The 17924-nt window shown below is 44.2% G+C and overlaps 1 protein-coding gene across 6 annotated transcripts; it reads right to left on the minus strand.

Moving 5' to 3' along the window:
- Positions 1-5987: 5987 nt before the first annotated feature.
- LOC121550398 (BRCA1-A complex subunit RAP80) lies at positions 5988-17137 on the minus strand. Of its 6 annotated transcripts, none has more exons than XM_041862637.2 (17): positions 16732-17137; positions 16372-16447; positions 15302-15426; positions 14829-15155; positions 13847-14564; positions 13493-13620; positions 12942-13379; positions 10907-11443; positions 10508-10566; positions 10223-10371; positions 8363-8418; positions 7857-8196; positions 7608-7689; positions 7333-7456; positions 7099-7147; positions 6929-6977; positions 5988-6335 (listed from the first exon to the last, which is right to left on the minus strand). In XM_041862637.2, exons 1-17 carry the CDS (start codon positions 16882-16884, stop codon positions 6119-6121), a joined length of 3627 nt encoding a protein of 1208 aa, XP_041718571.1. In that variant the 5' UTR covers positions 16885-17137; the 3' UTR covers positions 5988-6118. The 6 variants fall into 6 exon arrangements, with proteins under 6 accessions (XP_041718571.1, XP_041718573.1, XP_041718572.1 ...); XM_041862639.2 differs by having other exon boundaries at positions 11228-11443; positions 13796-14564; XM_041862638.2 differs by having other exon boundaries at positions 11057-11443; positions 13796-14564.
- Positions 17138-17924: the final 787 nt, after the last annotated feature.

Consider the following 17924-nt stretch of genomic DNA (forward strand, 5'->3'; position numbering starts at 1 on the left):
TGGCCAGCCGTAGCAAAATGCTTGTTGAAATTCTCGATTATTGTAGATTTATCGGTGGTGATAGTGTTTCCTAGCCTCAGTGCAGTGGGCAACTGGGAGGAAGTGCTCTTATTCTCCATGGACTTTACAGTGTCCCAAAACTTTTTGGAGTTAGTGCTACAGGATGCAAATTTCTGTTTGAAAAAGTTAGCCTTTGCTTTCCTGACTGCTTGTGTATATTGGTTCCTAACTTCCCTGAAAAGTTGCATATCGCGGGGGCTATTTGATGCTAATGCAGTACGCCACAGGATGTTTTTGTGCTGGTCAAGGGCAGTCAAGTCTGAGGAGAACCAGGGGCTATATCGATTCTTAGTTCTGTATTTTTTGAATGGGGCATGTTTATTTAAGATTGAGAGGAAATTACTTTTAAGGAACAACCAGGCATCCTCTACTGACGGAATGAGATCTATGTCCATCCAGGATACCTGGGCCAAGTCAATTAGGAAGGCCTGCTCGCTAAAGTGTTTTAGGGAGCGTTTGACAGTGATGAGGGGTGGTCGTTTGACTGCGGACCCGTTACGGACGCAGGCAATAAGGCAGTGATCGCTGAGATCCTGGTTGAAGACAGCTGAGGTGTATTTAGAGGGTATGTTAGTCAGGATGATATCTATGAGGGTACCCATGTTTACGGATTTAGGGTTGTACCTGGTAGGTTCGTTGATAATTTGCGTGAGATTGAGGGCATCTAGTTTGGATTGTAGGATGGCCGGGGGTATTAAGCATATCCCAATTTAGGGTCACCAAGTAGTACGAACTCTGAGGATAAATGGGGGCAATCAATTCACATATGGTGTCCAGGGCACAGCTGGGGGCTGAGGGGGGTCTGTAGCAAGCGGCAACAGTGAGAGACTTATTTCTGGAAAGGTGGATTTTTAGAAGTAGAAGCTCAAACTGTTTGGGCACAGACCTGGATAGTATGATAGAGCTCTGCAGGCTATCTCTACAGTAGATTGCAACTCCACCCCCCTTTGGCAGTTCTATCTAGACGGAAAATGTTATAGTTGGGGATGGAAATTTCAGAATTTTTGGTGGCCTTCCTGAGCCAGGATTCAGACACTGCTAGAACATCAGGGTTGGCGGAGTGTGCTAACGCAGTGAATAACTCAAACTTAGGAAGTAGACTTCTGATATTTACGTGCAAGAAACCAAGACATTTGCGATTACAGAAGTCAGCAAATGATAGCGCCTGGGGAGTAGGAGTGATACTGAGGGTTGCAGGGCCTGGGTTAGCCTCTACATCACCAGAGGAACAGAGGAGGACTAGAATAAGGATACGGCTAAAGGCTTTAAGAACTGGTCTTCTAGTGCGTTGGGTACATAGAATAAAGGGGGCAGATTTCCGGGTGTTGTAGAAAAGATTCAGGGCATTATGTACAGACAAGGATATGGAAGGATATGAGTAAAGTGGAGGTAAACCTAAGCGTTGGGTAACAATGAAAGAGATAGCATCACTGGAGGCACCAATTGAGTCGGTCTCCGCGTGTATGGGGGGTTGGACAAAGGAGCTATCTAAGGCAGGTTTAGCTGGGCTGGGGGATCTACAGTGAAATAGTACAATTAGAAATAACCGAAACAACAATAAGCTAACCATGTTTGGGCTGAGGCTAAACATAAACAGGATGTAGTACCGTAAAAAGGAACAGTCCAGCAGACATCAGCTGTATAGCTGAGTTATCATAAGGCCCGGTGAACAGCAATAGGATAGTTCGGAGGCTGCTAAAGCACTAGCGAGTAAGAGGCCACGGCTAGCGTGTGCTAGCGGACCGGGGCTAGCAGATGGAATCTTCGTGGTCGACGTCGTAACCACATCAGACGATTTCGTCGGCAGACCAGTCGTGTAGGATCGGCGGGGCTCCGTGTCAACACTAGGTGGTCCCGTCCGGTTGACAGAGAGGTAGATAGCCGGGAGATGGGCCTAGCTCAGGATGATTAGCCAGACCACAGCACAGCGTCCATTTTGTTGCAGCTAGCTGGTAGCGATGAATCTGGAGTTAAAGGTCCAGTGATTCAGTGATTCCGGCAGAAAAACTGATATGTTCTGGGTCGATAACGCGCTGTGCAGACTGGCCGAATAATAGTCCAGACTAGAGCTGGCTGGTGAGTGGTGCAGGCCACGGACAATGGTGAAAAACCGCTAACGGTAGCTGATAGCAAGTAGCTAGTTAGCTGGCTACTCCCGTCCGGTAGACCTAGAGATAGATATGAGCCTGGCTCTAGGCTAACTCGAGGCTAACTGGTGCTTGCATCGGGGGCAGTGGTGATTAGCCAGACAGCAACATCCATTCGGTTGCGACTAGCTAGTTGCGATCCAGTGATTAATGTCCAGTGATTAAATTAATCCCGCAGAAAAAATATCCAATGTTCTGGGTGAAATACCGCTAACTGTGGCTAATAGCAAGTAGCTAGTTAGCTGGCTAGCTAGTTTCAACTGGAGATTCTAGATAAAAGGTAAGTCAATAATAGAATCCGTTCCACATTGAGTGAGGCGGGTTGCAGGAAAGTATATTTTGTAGAAGGTTGAAAAGTCTGATAGGGAAATATGTATGAAAAATTGTCGTAGTAAATATAATTTGTTATAGATTGGTCTGACTAAAAAGTTCTGTAAGACCCATTTGGAGCCTGTTTTCAATAAATGCTGTTCCAGGTCAGAGAACAAAGGGCAGGAGAACACCTTATCTTCTCACCAGATGGCCTAGGAATGCGATAATAGGACAACACCCCCACCTCCGGCCATAAACCAACAAGATACTCCTCACGAGTTCCCTGGACACACACAAAACATTTCATTTTCACGCACACTCATTCTCCACTCCCCTGTCTACTGGTCGGGTGCCAAGGGCAGAGGACTCTGCCGTGCACCAATGGGGCTTCTGCTCTGGACAGAGCAGACCCGCCTCCTACGCCTCGGGAACCAATCAAGGGACTAGAAGAAGGACCCTTTCCTTTATGTTACATTGTATAAAGTAATGCTGAAAACTCTTTTTTATTCATCCCTTCTCAACTGTCTCCATAAGAGGCAATTGAAATGGGTCCATGCATGTAGCTTGAGCAGTACCAGCTATCTCTGTTTTAATAAACTGCCTTTTGCTTAAGCAAATTCCTCTCTGTCTAGCGTCGTTGGTTTTGTACTTCCTCTCCAATTATGTGTTCACCAACAAAATACAAAAAAAAACAGGGTATTTACAGGCTATTTACAGACACACGACAAAAAACAGAACTGCACTACTACGCCATCTTGGATTAAGGTGTGGGGGCCAGAGAAGAGGCCAGGCCAGGCAGAAACCGACCGTAATAGTTTAACAAGGTAAATCTCAACTGAGTTTATTTCCGCTTTTACAACATTGAATGTCTGCCGTTCACATTGGCTTCCGCAACTAGAACAAGACATACAGTTCACAGTACAGAATGTCACCTTTTATTTTAGGCTTTTTTCATACATATACTACATATTTATTTGGACAGTGAAGCGAGAACTTTTAATTTGGCTCTAAACTCCAGAATTTTGGATTTGAGATACATTTTCACAGTACAGAATGTAACCTTTTATTTAAGGATATTTTCATGAATATCGGTTTTACTGTTCAGAAATGAAAGCACTTTATGCATCCAGTCGCCCCATTTGAAAGGGTCATAAGTACACTGCTCAAAGAAATAAAGGGAACACTTAAACAACACATCCTATATCTGAATGAATGAAATAATCTTATTAAATACTTTTTTCTTTACATATTTGAATTTGCTGACAACAAAATCACACAAATATTATCAATGGAAATCAAATGTATCAATCCATGGAGGTCTGGATTTGGAGTCACCCTCAAAATTAAAGTGGAAAACCACACTACAGGCTGATCCAACTTTGATGTAATGTCCTTAACCCTCCCGTTGTCCTAGGGTCAAAATGACCCGCCACTGTGTTGAACCAACTTTATTTAATTTTTATATTTTTGGGATCATTTGTGAGAAGGAGGCAGTGAGACTTTAAGGAAAGTATCACTGCCTCCTTCTCACAAATGATCCAAAAAATATAAAAATTAAATAAAGTTGGTTCAACACAGTGGCGGGTCATTTTGACCCTAGGACAACGGGAGGGTTAAAACAAGTCAAAATGAGGCTCAGTAGTGTGTGTGGCCTCCACGTGCCTGTATGACCTCCCTACGCCTGGGCATGCTCCTGATGAGGTGGCGGATGGTCTCCTGAGGGATCTCCTCCCAGACCTGGACTAAAGCATCCGCCAACTCCTGGACAGTCTGTGGTGCAACGTGGCGTTGGTGGATGGAGCGAGACATGATGTCCCAGATGTGCTCAATTGGATTCAGGTCTGGGGAACGGGCGGGCCAGTCCATAGCATCAATGCCTTCCTCTTGCAGGAACTGCTGACACACTCCAGCCACAGCAGTCTAGCATTGTCTTGCATTAGGAGGAACCCAGGGCCAACCGCACCAGCATATGGTCTCACAAGGGGTCTGAGGATCTCATCTCGGTACCTAATGGCAGTCAGACTACCTCTGGCGAGCACATGGAGGGCTGTGCGGCCCCCCAAAGAAATGCCACCCCACACCATCACTGACCCACCGCCAAACCGGTCATGCTGGAGGATGTTGCAGGCAGCAGAACGTTCTCCACGGCGTCTCCAGACTCTGTCACGTCTGTCACATGTGCTCAGTGTGAACCTGCTTTCATCTGTGAAGAGCACAGGGCGCCAGTGGCGAATTTGCCAATCTTGGTGTTCTCTGGCAAATGCCAAACGTGCTGCACGGTGTTGGGCTGTAAGCACAACCCCCACCTGTGGACGTCAGGCCCTCATACCACCCTCATGGAGTCTGTTTCTGACCGTTTGAGCAGACACATGCACATTTGTGGCCTGCTGGAGGTCATTTTGCAGGGCTCTGACAGTGCTCCTCCTGCTCCTCCTTGCACAAAGGCGGAGGTAGCGGTCCTGCTGCTGTGTTGTTGCCCTCCTACGGCCTCCTCCACGTCTCCTGATGTACTGGCCTGTCTCCTGGTAGCGCCTCCATGCTCTGGACACTACGCTGACAGACACAGCAAACCTTCTTGCCACAGCTCGCATTGATGTGCCATCCTGGATGAGCTGCACTACCTGAGCCACTTGTGTGGGTTGTAGACTCCGTCTCATGCTACCACTAGAGTGAAAGCACCGCCAGCATTCAAAAGTGACCAAAACATCAGCCAGGAAGCATAGGAACTGAGAAGTGGTCTGTGGTCACCACCTGCAGAACCACTTCTTTATTGGGGGTGTCTTGCTAATTGCCTATAATTTCCACCTGTTGTCTATTCCATTTGCACAACAGCATGTGAAATGTATTGTCAATCAGTGTTGCTTCCTAAGTGGACAGTTTGATTTCACAGAAGTGTGATTGACTTGGAGTTACATTGTGTTGTTTAAGTGTTCCCTTTATTTTTTTGAGCAGTGTATTTGGACAAATTCACTTATATTGTATTTAGTAAAAGGTTTGGTATTTGGTCCCATATTCCTAGCACGCAATGACTACATCAAGCTTGTGACACAAACTGGTTGGATGCATTTTCAGTTTGTTTTGGTTGCGTTTCAGATTATGCAATGCAGGAAATGTCAAACTTGTGTATAGGAGGTTTAAAAATGCTTCTGAAGTTTGACATTTCCACTTAGAAATTTCCAACTTGATTTTACCTTACAAAAAATGTAACTCTTCCTACAAAAATGACCATTAATTAGAATCCACATAATAATTCACATTTCCTGCAGGATTATTTTCCTGCTGTAGCAAACTGGCTCAAATTAAGATCCTACATCTGTAATGTATTGTGTCATTTTATTGTAAATAAGAATATAACGTGAGCCCATAGTTTAGGTCACTGTGATGTGTGCATTTTTTTCTATTCTGTGTAAAGATTAATCGAATCTTACATAGATTTGTAAGAAAGTACACAAAAGAAACATCTAGATGCAAGTATTATTTAATCCCATATTAACACAAATTTGTATCATTCGATTCAGTGTAACAAACAATACAAAGAAAAGATATGCAGCGGTATAAAAAAAGCAGTTAACAGTATTTTCAATTTTTTTAGTAAACTATCATTTGAATTTCCTCTTGAATTTCCTCCCTCTTTGTCTGGGCCTGGAGGAGGAAGAGGAGGAAGTAGAGGAAGAGTACTGGCGCTTGAAGTCAATAAGGCAGTCTGTGGCTTCTGAGATGGAGGTGAAGGATCGGATGGGCGAGGTGCTCACTCTGAAACCTGGGACAGCGATGTCCCCACTTCCCCCAGACTCTCCCAGATCCTCAATCAGGCCACTGAAAGCAACATTCACACGGTTATAAATGGCAGGGTCATGATCATCAGAGCACCCCGTAGTAAAACTTTATGCAATGAAAAAGGAAAACAAGTGTTTATTGGATATTTCCAGGTAGTCCCTCCCTCTTTCAGTCCATTTTGTGCCTACTGAACATGATCCAGGTGTGAGCTAGAGGTAGTACACTGATATTGTTAGTGACACTGGTCGAGTCACCAAACAATCAGGCAAGCACTAAACTTTGCGGTCTGCTTACCATCTCATATTCACAAAATATGTTAATATGCATTCATAAACTATTAAACCAGAAGTAAATACACTATTTCAAACAAATAACTACTTAAATAGGGGTACACTAACAGTCTTAGTCAACAATGGACAAATATGCATAAGCATATAATGGACTTGATATGATGTTTTAGAGAGCTATTCATCAGGGTGTATCCTTGACAGACAGACATGCCCAACCAGGGTCTGCTTATCAGAGTCCCCTCCCTATCACAGACATGGTACAGCCTGTCACCAGGGGTGGGTGCTACAGTAGCATTAGTCAAATGTAGTTTCCAAATGTGCATTTCCTGTTGTTTTGCTTACCTGTGTTGGTTCCTGAAGGCAATATCACATGGTCCGGCCTTAGCAGTCCCTAGAAGGTGACCAAGTAGAGTGAAAACATTGGCTCTCTTTTTCTCCCATTCAAACAAGGTGGAAAGAGGCATTTTGAACATGTAAAACAAGAACATCACAGTTTGAGAGTGTGTGTGTACCTGAATCTCTGTGCTCGGTCTGGTCCAAAGCGCTCAGCAAGTCTCCACTCTGGAAGATCATCCATCACACAGATGGAAGAAAGATCAGAAGACCCATGGTGAGAGTGCTACATGACAGCTAGGGAAACCACACTGTCTGCAATGAACTGCCAATGGTCTACAACAGCTAGCTTGGTTTTTGATAACAACTACATACAGTGTGTAATGCTGTGCATTAGTGCTAACTAAGAGTACCTGTCCGGCCCTGGATGCAACCTTGGACACTTCTTGGTTCCTGATGCAGTCCTCCACATGCTTCTCGTAGTCCCTGAGATTAAACAGCTGCTGACACAGGAAGCACTTCTCTCCTTGCACTGCCCTGCTCAGAAGACAGGTTAAAAGGTATGATCAGGTTACTCTACAGTTGGGATGTCAAAATCCTTTAGCCTAAAGTGACGTTCCCTGTGAATGTAAACTAGGTATAGGAGACTAGCTGTTAGACCAAGGTAAATCCGCTCATACCTACTTACTTGCCAGAGCCAGAAGAACTGGGCTGCTCCTCTCCAATTATCTCTCCCCTTCTGGTCCTCTTCCTATGAGACTTCACTGCAACTACATATTAAGGGATTGTTTTACATCCTGGGGTCAAATATGATATTTGACTACACATCCTTGACTTGCATTGTACGTTTGTCAACGTCCTTGCATAAGCAGAGATTACTTTAGATTGAACTGAATAAACAAGTGTGTTGTATGTGTGTCTTGCTGCATGTTCTCACCTTGTGATTGACTCTCCTGACCCATCATCTCCTCTTCCTCCATGTTAGCGGTACTACCGTCACAGTAGGCAGCATGCATCTCAATCTCCGTCAGGGGGAAGGGGCGCATGCACATGGGACAGTCCATGCTGGGGCTCTGAGGGGGTGCAGGTTCTGGGACCCCACCCTGTACCTCTCCTGTCTCCTCCATTTCCATCCTCACATCTCCTCCAGCAGGGCTCCTAACAGGGCCACTCCTCCTCTCCTCATCCACCTCCATCCCCTCTACACGCCGTTCCAGACGATGGGGTGGTGAGAGAAAAGTCTGGATCTGAGGCAGGGACTGCCTCTCTGGTTGGGGCTAAGGGTAACCAAATCGAACCATAGACATCAACACAACCATAACCTCACAATTCTATGCACACACCCAATATTTCTAGGTGTAGGATGAAAGAAGGAGAATCATTCAGAACTGTAATCAGAATGCTCTGTTTAGGTGTGTCATTTGTAGTTCAGAAGTTACTGACCTGTGCAGGGCTGGTGACCATCAGGTTTTGGGTGCCGTCATCACTGAGTTGGGTCTCTGCCATCAGAATCAACAAGGAAAAATAGAGGCATGCCAATTAAAGCTACATATTATGAAGTGAAGCTCACAACATTTTGTCCTAAATGGAACCATATACAGAGAGTATACCAAACATTAGGCACACCTTCCTAATATTGAGTTGCACCCCCTTTTGCCCTAAGAACAGCCTCAATTCGTCGGGGTATGGACTCTACAAGGTGTCGAAAGCGTTCCACAGGGATGCTGGCCGGATGTCCTTTGGGTGGTGGACCATTCCTGATTCACACAGGAAACTGTTGAGCGTGAAAAACCCAACAGCGTTGCAGTTCTTGACACACTAAAACCGGTGCACCTGGCACCTACTACCATACCCTGTTCAAAGTCACTTAAATATTTTGTCTTGCCCATTCATCCTCTGAATGGCACACATACACATTCCATGTCTCAAAGCTTAAAAATCCTTCTTTAACCTGTCTCGTCCCCTTCATCAACACTGATTGAAGTGGATTTAACAAGTGACATCAATAAGGGATGATAGCTTTCACCTGGATTCACCTGGTCAGTCTGTCATGGAAAAAGCTCAGTGTACATCGACTGGTTTATGAAATAATTATATTGCAATGAAATAATACATTAAAGCTGCAATACTAAACTTTTTGGGGCAACCTGACCAAATTCACATAGGAATGTGTGTTATAGACCTGTAATTCTCATTGAAAGCAAGTGTAAACAGTAGAACTGTTCTATGTGCGTTATTTCTATGCTTCCCGTTCTTAAGTTTCATTTTGAGTCTTTTACTTTGGTTTTGTACACCAGCTTCAAAACAGTTGAAAATACATTATCTTTGGTTACTGAAAATATATTTTACAGCAGTTTAGATGGTACAATGATTCTCTACACTATACATTGATGGTTTTGTCACAAAGTGAAATTAGGTGAATGATTAGAATATTTGCAACCTGGAAATGGTGGAGCGATTTCTGCATATTGCACCTTTAATGACAGTCATTTACAATCTGTGAGATCAATTGTAATTTCAGTAACACTTTACTTCACACCCAGTCAGTCATAATATGTCATAACAGCTGACAACTTATCATAACACTGTCATGACCCATATATTTACACCTGTTCTGACATACATTGCATTATTTTATGGCACCTACGTAAGTGTCAACCCACATTTATTCAAATTAGTTTTTTCCCTGCCAAGAAGTTTCCTTTCGTTTGAAAGTTTATTTCTCAAATCCTTTGTTGTTCTTTACAGATGTTTTTTTCATCATATTTTAAATCACTTTTAGAAAATACACTTTATGACACTGTCATGAAGCATTATGACCATCCTGTGTCACTTTACTTGGACTAAGAAAATAGACTTATGACCATCATAATCATATAAGCCAGATAGGCCTATCATGTACATGCCCTTATTTCAGTCATCAGTCAAAAAGAGGGTGTCTTGTCCTGCTCCTGCATTCATACCAGTCATCAGCAACAGAGCATTGGGGTAGGTGGATGTCTGATATCAATGTGTGCGCAATTACAATGATAATTTAATATGGTCAATAAACATAAAAAAATATAACACATAGGCTATGGTGTAACGGAATGTCTTGCCTTGTGTGGTAGGTTGACACTTATGTAGGTGTCATAACCAGCCATAAATAACACAATATATGTCATAACAGGTCTAAATATGCGTCATGACCATATTATAACAGGTTATGACAAGTTATGTCTGCTGTTATGACATGGTTATGACTGTGTCAAAACATGTTATGACGCTGGGTGTCAAGTAAATTGTTACCGTAATTTCTTATACCTGGAACTTCTAAACCACCGACATCCACCACTTCCTCCCCCATCCCTTCTTCCTCTTCTTCATCCCTCTTCTCATTCTCTTCCTTTTCCCTCTCCAGTGGGTCAGGCAGTTGTGATGGTCTTCTCTCTTCTCTTCTAAGGCCAAGTCTCCTGGAAATTAGAAATCAATTATTTTTCTAATACATGTTTTCATTCTTGTGCAGAATTAAAGCACTTGTATCACTGAGATTAAAGACAAGCTAGGTCCATACTGTATAATGTAGCAGTTTAGGCCTCCCTTTCTTACCTTCGAGGTAGAATTAGTTGTTGACTGGATTCTACATGAAATACAGGTGAGGGCGATTTCTATGGGAAGACAAAACAAAGAGAGATACTTTTCTGGGGGAAAGCATCAAGTGGATTGACCTTTCCACATAATAAACTGTGTCTATCCCAAAAAGAGAGGCACTGTTTTTAGCCTGTATTATAATAACACATTTGTATTGTAAATAGTTGATAGCACTATCTGGTGATTATATAGTGTGACAAGGAACTTTCAGTAACTACTATAGCATCATTAGAGCCTTTGATATGATTCATGCTTTTAATTAAATAATATTTGTATTGTTAACACAGCCTTTGGAAATACTTAGATGTATTGCTCCAAGCTGCCTATAAGTATTGCCAAAAGTTAAGCAATACTCACTTCCTCTTGTTCGGGAGTGGACACAAACAGTGCCTGACAGTCCTTCCACTCCAGTCTTCCTCTCCTCCCTCCCTCTTCCGTCCCCCACCGTGACAGCCTCCTCTCCCTTTTCTCACCCTCCTCTTCATAATTCTCTACCACCGCCACTACCTCTTCCTGCTGTTTTCCCCTTCCCTCCTCTTCATCATTCTCTACCACCGCCACTACCTCTTCCTGCTGTTTTCCCCTTCCCTCCTCTTCATCATTCTCTACCACCGCCACTACCTCTTCCTGCTGTTTTCCCCTTCCCTCCTCTTCATCATCCTCTACCACCGCCACTACCTCTTCCTGCTGTTTTCCCCTTCCCTGCTCTTCTTCCTCCTCTTCTTCTTCCTCCAGGGGTCGTGGGGCCCTGTGTCTCTTGGGGCGTCCCCTCCTGGAGAAGGGTCTCTCTGGGGGCCCGGGAAGGACAGGCTCCCCCCAGCCTGCCTTCCTCAGCAGACCCCTCTGGGCCTCTTTCAGGCTCTTCTCATACACCTCCAGCTGGGACATGATCACCTGTAAGGAAAAATCTGGTAATTTATATCAGTTACATACTCACAGTTAGAAGTCATGACATCTGACATCAGATCAATGAAATATTACAAAATGATGGATGGATAGATAGATGGATGGAGTGCCTACAATACAGTAGCACACAGTATTTATACAGTGCATTCGGAAAGTACTCAGACCCCTTGACTTTTTCTACATTTTGTTACGTTACAGCCTTATTCTAAAATGAATAAAATAAAATGTTTTCCTCAATCTACACACAATACCCCATAATGACAAAGCAAAAACAGGTTTTTAGAAATGTTACTACATTTATATCAGAAAAACTAAAAGAGAAATAGCTTTACATAAGCATTCAGACCCTTTGCTATGAGACTCAAAATTCAGCTCAGGTGCATCCTGTTTCCATTGATCATCCTTGAGATGTTTCTACAACTTGATTGGAGTCCACCTGTGGTAAATTCAATTGATTGGACATGATTTGGAAAGGCACACACCTGTCTATATAAGGTCCCCCAGTTGACAGTGCATGTCAGAGTAAAATTCAAGCCATGAAGTCGAAGGAATTGTACGTAGAGCTCCGAGGCAGGATTGTGTTGAGGCACTGATCTAGGGAAGGGTACCAAAAACTTTCTGCAGCATTGAAGGTCCCCAAGAACACAGTGGCCTCCATCATTCTTAAATGGAAGAGGTTTGGAACCACCAAGACTCTTCCTAGAGCTGGCCGCCCGGCCAAACTGAGCAATCGGGGGAGAAGGGCCTTGGTCAGGGAGGTGAACAAGAACCCGATGGTCACTCTGACAGAGCTTCAGCCGCAGGGACTGGGAGACTTCAGGATCGAGGGAAAGATGAACGAAGCAAAGTACAGAGAGATCCTTGATGGAAATCTGTTCCAGACGCTCAGGACCTCAGACTGGGGCGAAGGATCACCTTCCAACAGGACAACGGCCCTACGCACACAGCCAAGACAACGCAGGAGTGGCTTCGGGACAAGTCTCTGAATGTGCTTGAGTGGCCCAGCCAGAGCCCGGTCTTGAACCCGATCTAACATCTCTGGAGAGACCTATAAAATCGCTGTGCAGCGACGATCCCCATCCAACCTGACAGAGCTTGAGAGGATCAGAGAAACTCCCCAAATACAGATGTGCCAAGCTTGTAGCGTCATACCCAAGAAGACTCAAGGCTGTAATCGCTGCCAAAGGTGCTTCAACAAAGTACTGAGTAAATTTGCAAAAATATCTAAAAACCTGTTTTTGCTTTGTCATCATGGGGTATTGTGTGTAGATTGATGAGGGGAAAAAAACAACTTAATCCATTTTAGAATAAGGTTGTAACAAAATGTGGAAAAAGTCAAGGGGTCTGAATATTTTCCGAATGCACTGTATGCCCCCTTTTTGTGTTCCCAGATGTCAGTTACCCACAATGACTCATAATCCAGAGAAAGTCTGTGTGAGAGAATAATAAATGAAGACTACATCAGAGAAGAATAAAGAAGGATCACCTGCGTGTAGGCATCTGGGTCCTGACCTCGCGGACAGAAAGGCACGCCCCAATAGTAGCACACCACTCCTGCCCCATCCCCCTGGCAGCCTGTGGGGGGAGAGAGGCGGCTGGAAGAGGCCTGGGGCTGGTGGGAAGAGGGGTTTCCGGCTTGTGCCTCATCCTGGCTCCCTCTACCTGCAGCCTGTCTGGGGAGAAAGGGGGAGGGAGCTCCATACATGGCCTTGAAGGTGAACTTCTTCCGGATGCGCTTGGACTGGCTATCTCCCTCCTCACACACGGAGTCTTCGGAGGTGTGAGTACGTTTCTTGGGGACGAGGCAGGGGCTGTGTATGTGTGGAGGGGAACGGTGGTAGTGGGTGTTTGTGGAGCGACCCTGGTTGCTTGGTTGTGGGAGGTCATTCTCTTGTGGGAAGACTGTGCTAGACGAGTGAGCCGACTGCAAGAGAGAGAGAGGTTTCCACAATACACTGTAAATTAGGTTTCAGGTGAGGTCAAAAGCGAAATAACTGTATTGGTAATGGACAATCTGTTGCAGTTCCCTGGCATCACCTTTGCAGGACCGTCTTCCTCTTCGTCATCATCTGACCAGCGTAGCGCCATATTACTGGTTAACTCCTGCATTGGCTGAGTCTCCAAAGCCAACGCAAGTTCCTCTGAATTAAGGTCTTCTTCTGCAGCTAAAGAAGAGAACAATCATGTCAATACATACATAGGATCAGAACATAGAAAGCCAAAGGGCAGGCAGAGGCCATATGAACCTGCCATACCGCTATTACTTGCTCTCAATAAAACTCAATGGGTGTAACATAATTCTGTATATATGACAGTGGTTAAAACAATAGAAAAACGTACCAAACATTGCAGGCGTGCTAATCCTGTTTACAGCGCTCTGCGAGGACTCACCCTCACGTTCCTCTTGGTCAACAACTTTGTCTGCAACTCCAACTGTCTTCCTTATAGGCATGAGTCTCTTGTTCAGGGACAGGGTTGTTCTGAGGTGTGGTGGAAGGCACTTTGAGGAATCGCTGCTCTTCACATCCTCTCTGTCTCTATCCTCATAGTCTTCTGTTGTAGAGACACTTTCAATACAGCTCTGTGGACCCTGGTCCCTTATCTTATCAGTTCTGGGGAAGACTGGGCTTCTGGGAAAGGTGGGACTTGCCACTTTCTCTTCTTCTCCTGTATCACTACTGGAGAACATGGCGCTTTTAGGAAAAGTTGGACTAGCCTCTTTTTCTTCCTTTCCTGAATCAGTCTCAGAGAACATAGGGGGACTCCCTTGGCCTGGTTCCTCGCCTGCACCTCTCTCTGTCCTGGAGAACACAGGGCTTTTGGAGAATGTAGGGCTCTTTGGCTGAGAAGACTGAGACATCTGGGACTTTGTGGAAAGAGTTAAACTGGGAGGACCCTCTTGAGAACGTAGTAGGAACCCAGAGGCCTGACAGTCTACTAGGAGGTCCTGGCTGAGCTTATGCAGGCACAGGATGAGTTTGCTGGCTGAGGGAACTGTAGACTTTTTCCTGAGTTGGGACTGGGAGTCATTCTCTGTGGCGTTGCGGTCCTGAGATTCGACATGGGCTGAAAGGTCTCCGAAAGGGTTCTTTAGAGAAGACCCCTCCTCCTTAAAATGGCATAGAAAATGTGATCAAAAAAACATTACAAGAACTAAATTGATTTGGCATGCATTCTGGACTAATGATGATTGAAAGATGTGGCATTAAGATATAAGTAAGTAGTTGATTCTTCTAGACCTCCATTAATGCTTATTCACACAAGTCTTCAGGTTAAAGTATCGATCAGACTTATAGAAGTTAGATCTGGGCCCATAGAAGCAAGACAGAACTACATGATTGCCATGACAGACAAATAATGAGGCACCACTGACCTGTGAAGAGAGAGGCATGGAGGTGGAAGATTGGCTAAGGGGAGAAGACTGGGAGTAGAACTTCTGGGTCTGAGACAGGTCAGGCATATCTAGTAATGGGCTTCCCTCCTTTTTCCCCCTCCTCCTGGTTTCTGGGAGAGCCACCCCTACATTAACACCTACACCGTGGGCTCCCTCCCTGTCAGCCACACCAAGGTTGGGGTAAGAGAGCTTCCGCCTGGGGGGCTGTATGCTGCTCTCTGCCTCCGGAGGGGAACTCTGACATTGCTGCGTAGGGCTCCCATCCGCCAGCAGAGATTCTGAGTGGGGATGAGTGGGGCTGTCCGCCTGAAGGGATAGAACAACACTCACGTATCACAGGAATAGATACAATGGGGAAAGAATGGGTGGTTTTATCTGAAATAATGGAGAGGACTGTACTAGAGTAAATGTCCAAGCAACCTTTTATTTCTGTCAGTATTCTCTACACTTACGTAGAGGCTTTCAGCGATGGCCTTCCTCATGGCCTCCTCCTCCTGTCGTTGCCTGAGAGCAGTGTTGTTGGCCTCCTGTTCACTCAGCCTCATGGCCAGGTCCAACATCTCTTCCTCAGTCATCTCTGAGAAGAGAGGGGACAGCTTCAGTACAGTAGATGACAAAGCTCCATCTAGCAGTGCTTCAGTGGTTACATTCTGGTGATGTGCTACTGGCCCTTGATCATGACTCAGTTCCATTACATTCTATATGGGGGAGTTTTGTTAAAAGCCCCGGCGCTCGGTCTGAACATTAACACGCATCACTTGCCTTACGGTTTTAGGCGGCAGGTAGCCTAGCGGTTAAGAGCGTTGGGTCAGTAACCAAAAGGTTGGTGGTTCAAATCCCTTAGCCGATTAGGTGAAAAATCTGCCGATGTGCTCTTGAGCAAGGCATGTAACCCTAATTGCTCCTGTAAGTCACTCTGGATAAGAGCGTCTGCTAAATGACTAAAATGTAAATGTAAAATGTGGAAGCATAACGAGCTTATCTTTCATATCAGCAATAAATCATTTTTAAAAAACAAAGGTTAAATTGATACACACATGGCCATATCTCCATGTTACAGCATGTTTACGGAAAACAGACAGTAGACAAGAGTAGACTACCTGTGCTAATTAGCTACCTGCATCTAACACCTGTGTGTAAACGGAAGACCAGCGCCAGAAACGTGTTGTCACTGAAAAATACTGTCGGCTGCAATTGTGTTAAAACCGGTTAAAACAGTGTACAGTAAGTGTGTATTTTGCATTTGTGAAATTATTTTGATGTGATATGAAAGTAGAGAGATTTATGTTTCTAGAACCATACCACAATTGAGAATCGACTCACGTTTTGATGGGAGTATTTGGCTGTTTTGGCTTCCAGAGCCAATTCGCCTTTAAAAACAGAACATGTAAGGTGCTTGGACTATAAGGACTAACGTTAACGTCAGGCTCCTTTAGTCCATTATTGGGCTAATATATTACATGAAAATTATAAGTCTAATTAGCTATGTTACAAATATTAAGACATATGTTAGACAGTATACCGTTTGATCGTGTTTTACTCTCCTTCTCCCGTTTGCGCTCCTCTAATGATGATGATGTTGGTCTGAAGTCTTCATCCTGGGTTAGAAGAGATGAGTTGTCAATGACAGATTCTTTTCTGACAAACTTATAGCCTTGGTGCCTTTCTTAAAGAGACATAAGTGGTCTGAAGCAGAAAGACTGCTAGGCCGACAGTTAAAGTATATTATAGTCATTATTTTATAGTTAACATTTAATGATAGGTCACTTTACACAGATAGATAACTAGTAGTTATGTTCTGCATCCGTGTAGCTAGCTAGCCAGTGTGTAACCAACTAGCTAGCTAGCTAACGCGTTAGTCAGTTCAGCTGGTTAACGTTACCTCGTCGCTGTTTGAGATGACGACTCTGTCCTCTTCCTGATCAACTGCTCGTCGTCGTTTCCTGGGACCATCATCTGTGTCTCTGTTCTCTCGCTTTTTTCGAGGAGGCATGTTGCTGGGTTGAATGTGGTGCTTGATACAGTCTACATACATATGTTAGTCAGCTTAGCTAGCTACTGTTAGCTATCCGTACGACTGGTGTCGAGGACGTCTGCTCACCCATCTTCCTGAGAATTGCGAAAAACCGAAAGTAGAACTGTATAACGATCAATTAAATGAACTGGATGATTTGTAATTTACAAGATTGTTAATCACATTCAGTGTTAGTAGGTAGGATTTCTACTTTTACCAAAACGTTGACAAATCTCGATTCAAGAAGCCATGTTTTCTTCCATCACGTGACTAAAAAAAATGGAGGGCAAACTTTGAGGGAGGGCTGAAACTAATATTTTTTTATAACCAAAGCATCTTGTTCTATCTGTGGCTGAAATGTGAGGCGCGATACCGCGCGCACTACAATTGCAAATTTCAAACAGGTAGAGCATGCAAACATACAAGGGAAGCTAACTTACAACAGATACATTGATTTTTTAACAGGAACAGTTAAAAACTGTTCACAAATTAAACTACAGCAATGTGTATTAAACTAATCTGTCAAAATAATTTTCCAAACGTGTGAGCTGAGGCCAGCAAAGTACTTTATGGCACAATCACCCCCCTTTGTGGCTTTCTCGACCAAACCAAATATTATCAAAACACTCTTATACTCATTGACCTAGCTAACTTTGCTAGCTCACAAACACATCATATTCGTTATTTTGAACAAACATTGATCTGTAGAAAAATACACAAAGCCAGGTTTAAACCCTACTGCCAAAGAGAATGGGCCCTGCTAACGTTACCACAACATCTTTGCCACAACTGCCTTTGGTGTAGTCAGAGAGGAAGAGCCTAAGTGAGCACCTGAAGTGAGAGGTTCCCATCATTCAGTCTTTGATGAGGTTGGCATCCAATAAATGTTGCATTACTGCCACCAACTAGACTGGAGTATAACTCCCTTATACTTTGCTTGGGAGATTTGTTTTTCAACAAATACCCAACCATCTAACCCTGCACTCATTAAAAACCCACTACCCTACTCCACTAAATCTATCTAGTCGTACCTTAGGCCAACAGCCTGAAATGACAGGACA

The sequence above is a fragment of the Coregonus clupeaformis genome, chromosome 35, assembly GCF_020615455.1.
Source record: "Coregonus clupeaformis isolate EN_2021a chromosome 35, ASM2061545v1, whole genome shotgun sequence".
NCBI lineage: Eukaryota > Metazoa > Chordata > Actinopteri > Salmoniformes > Salmonidae > Coregonus > Coregonus clupeaformis.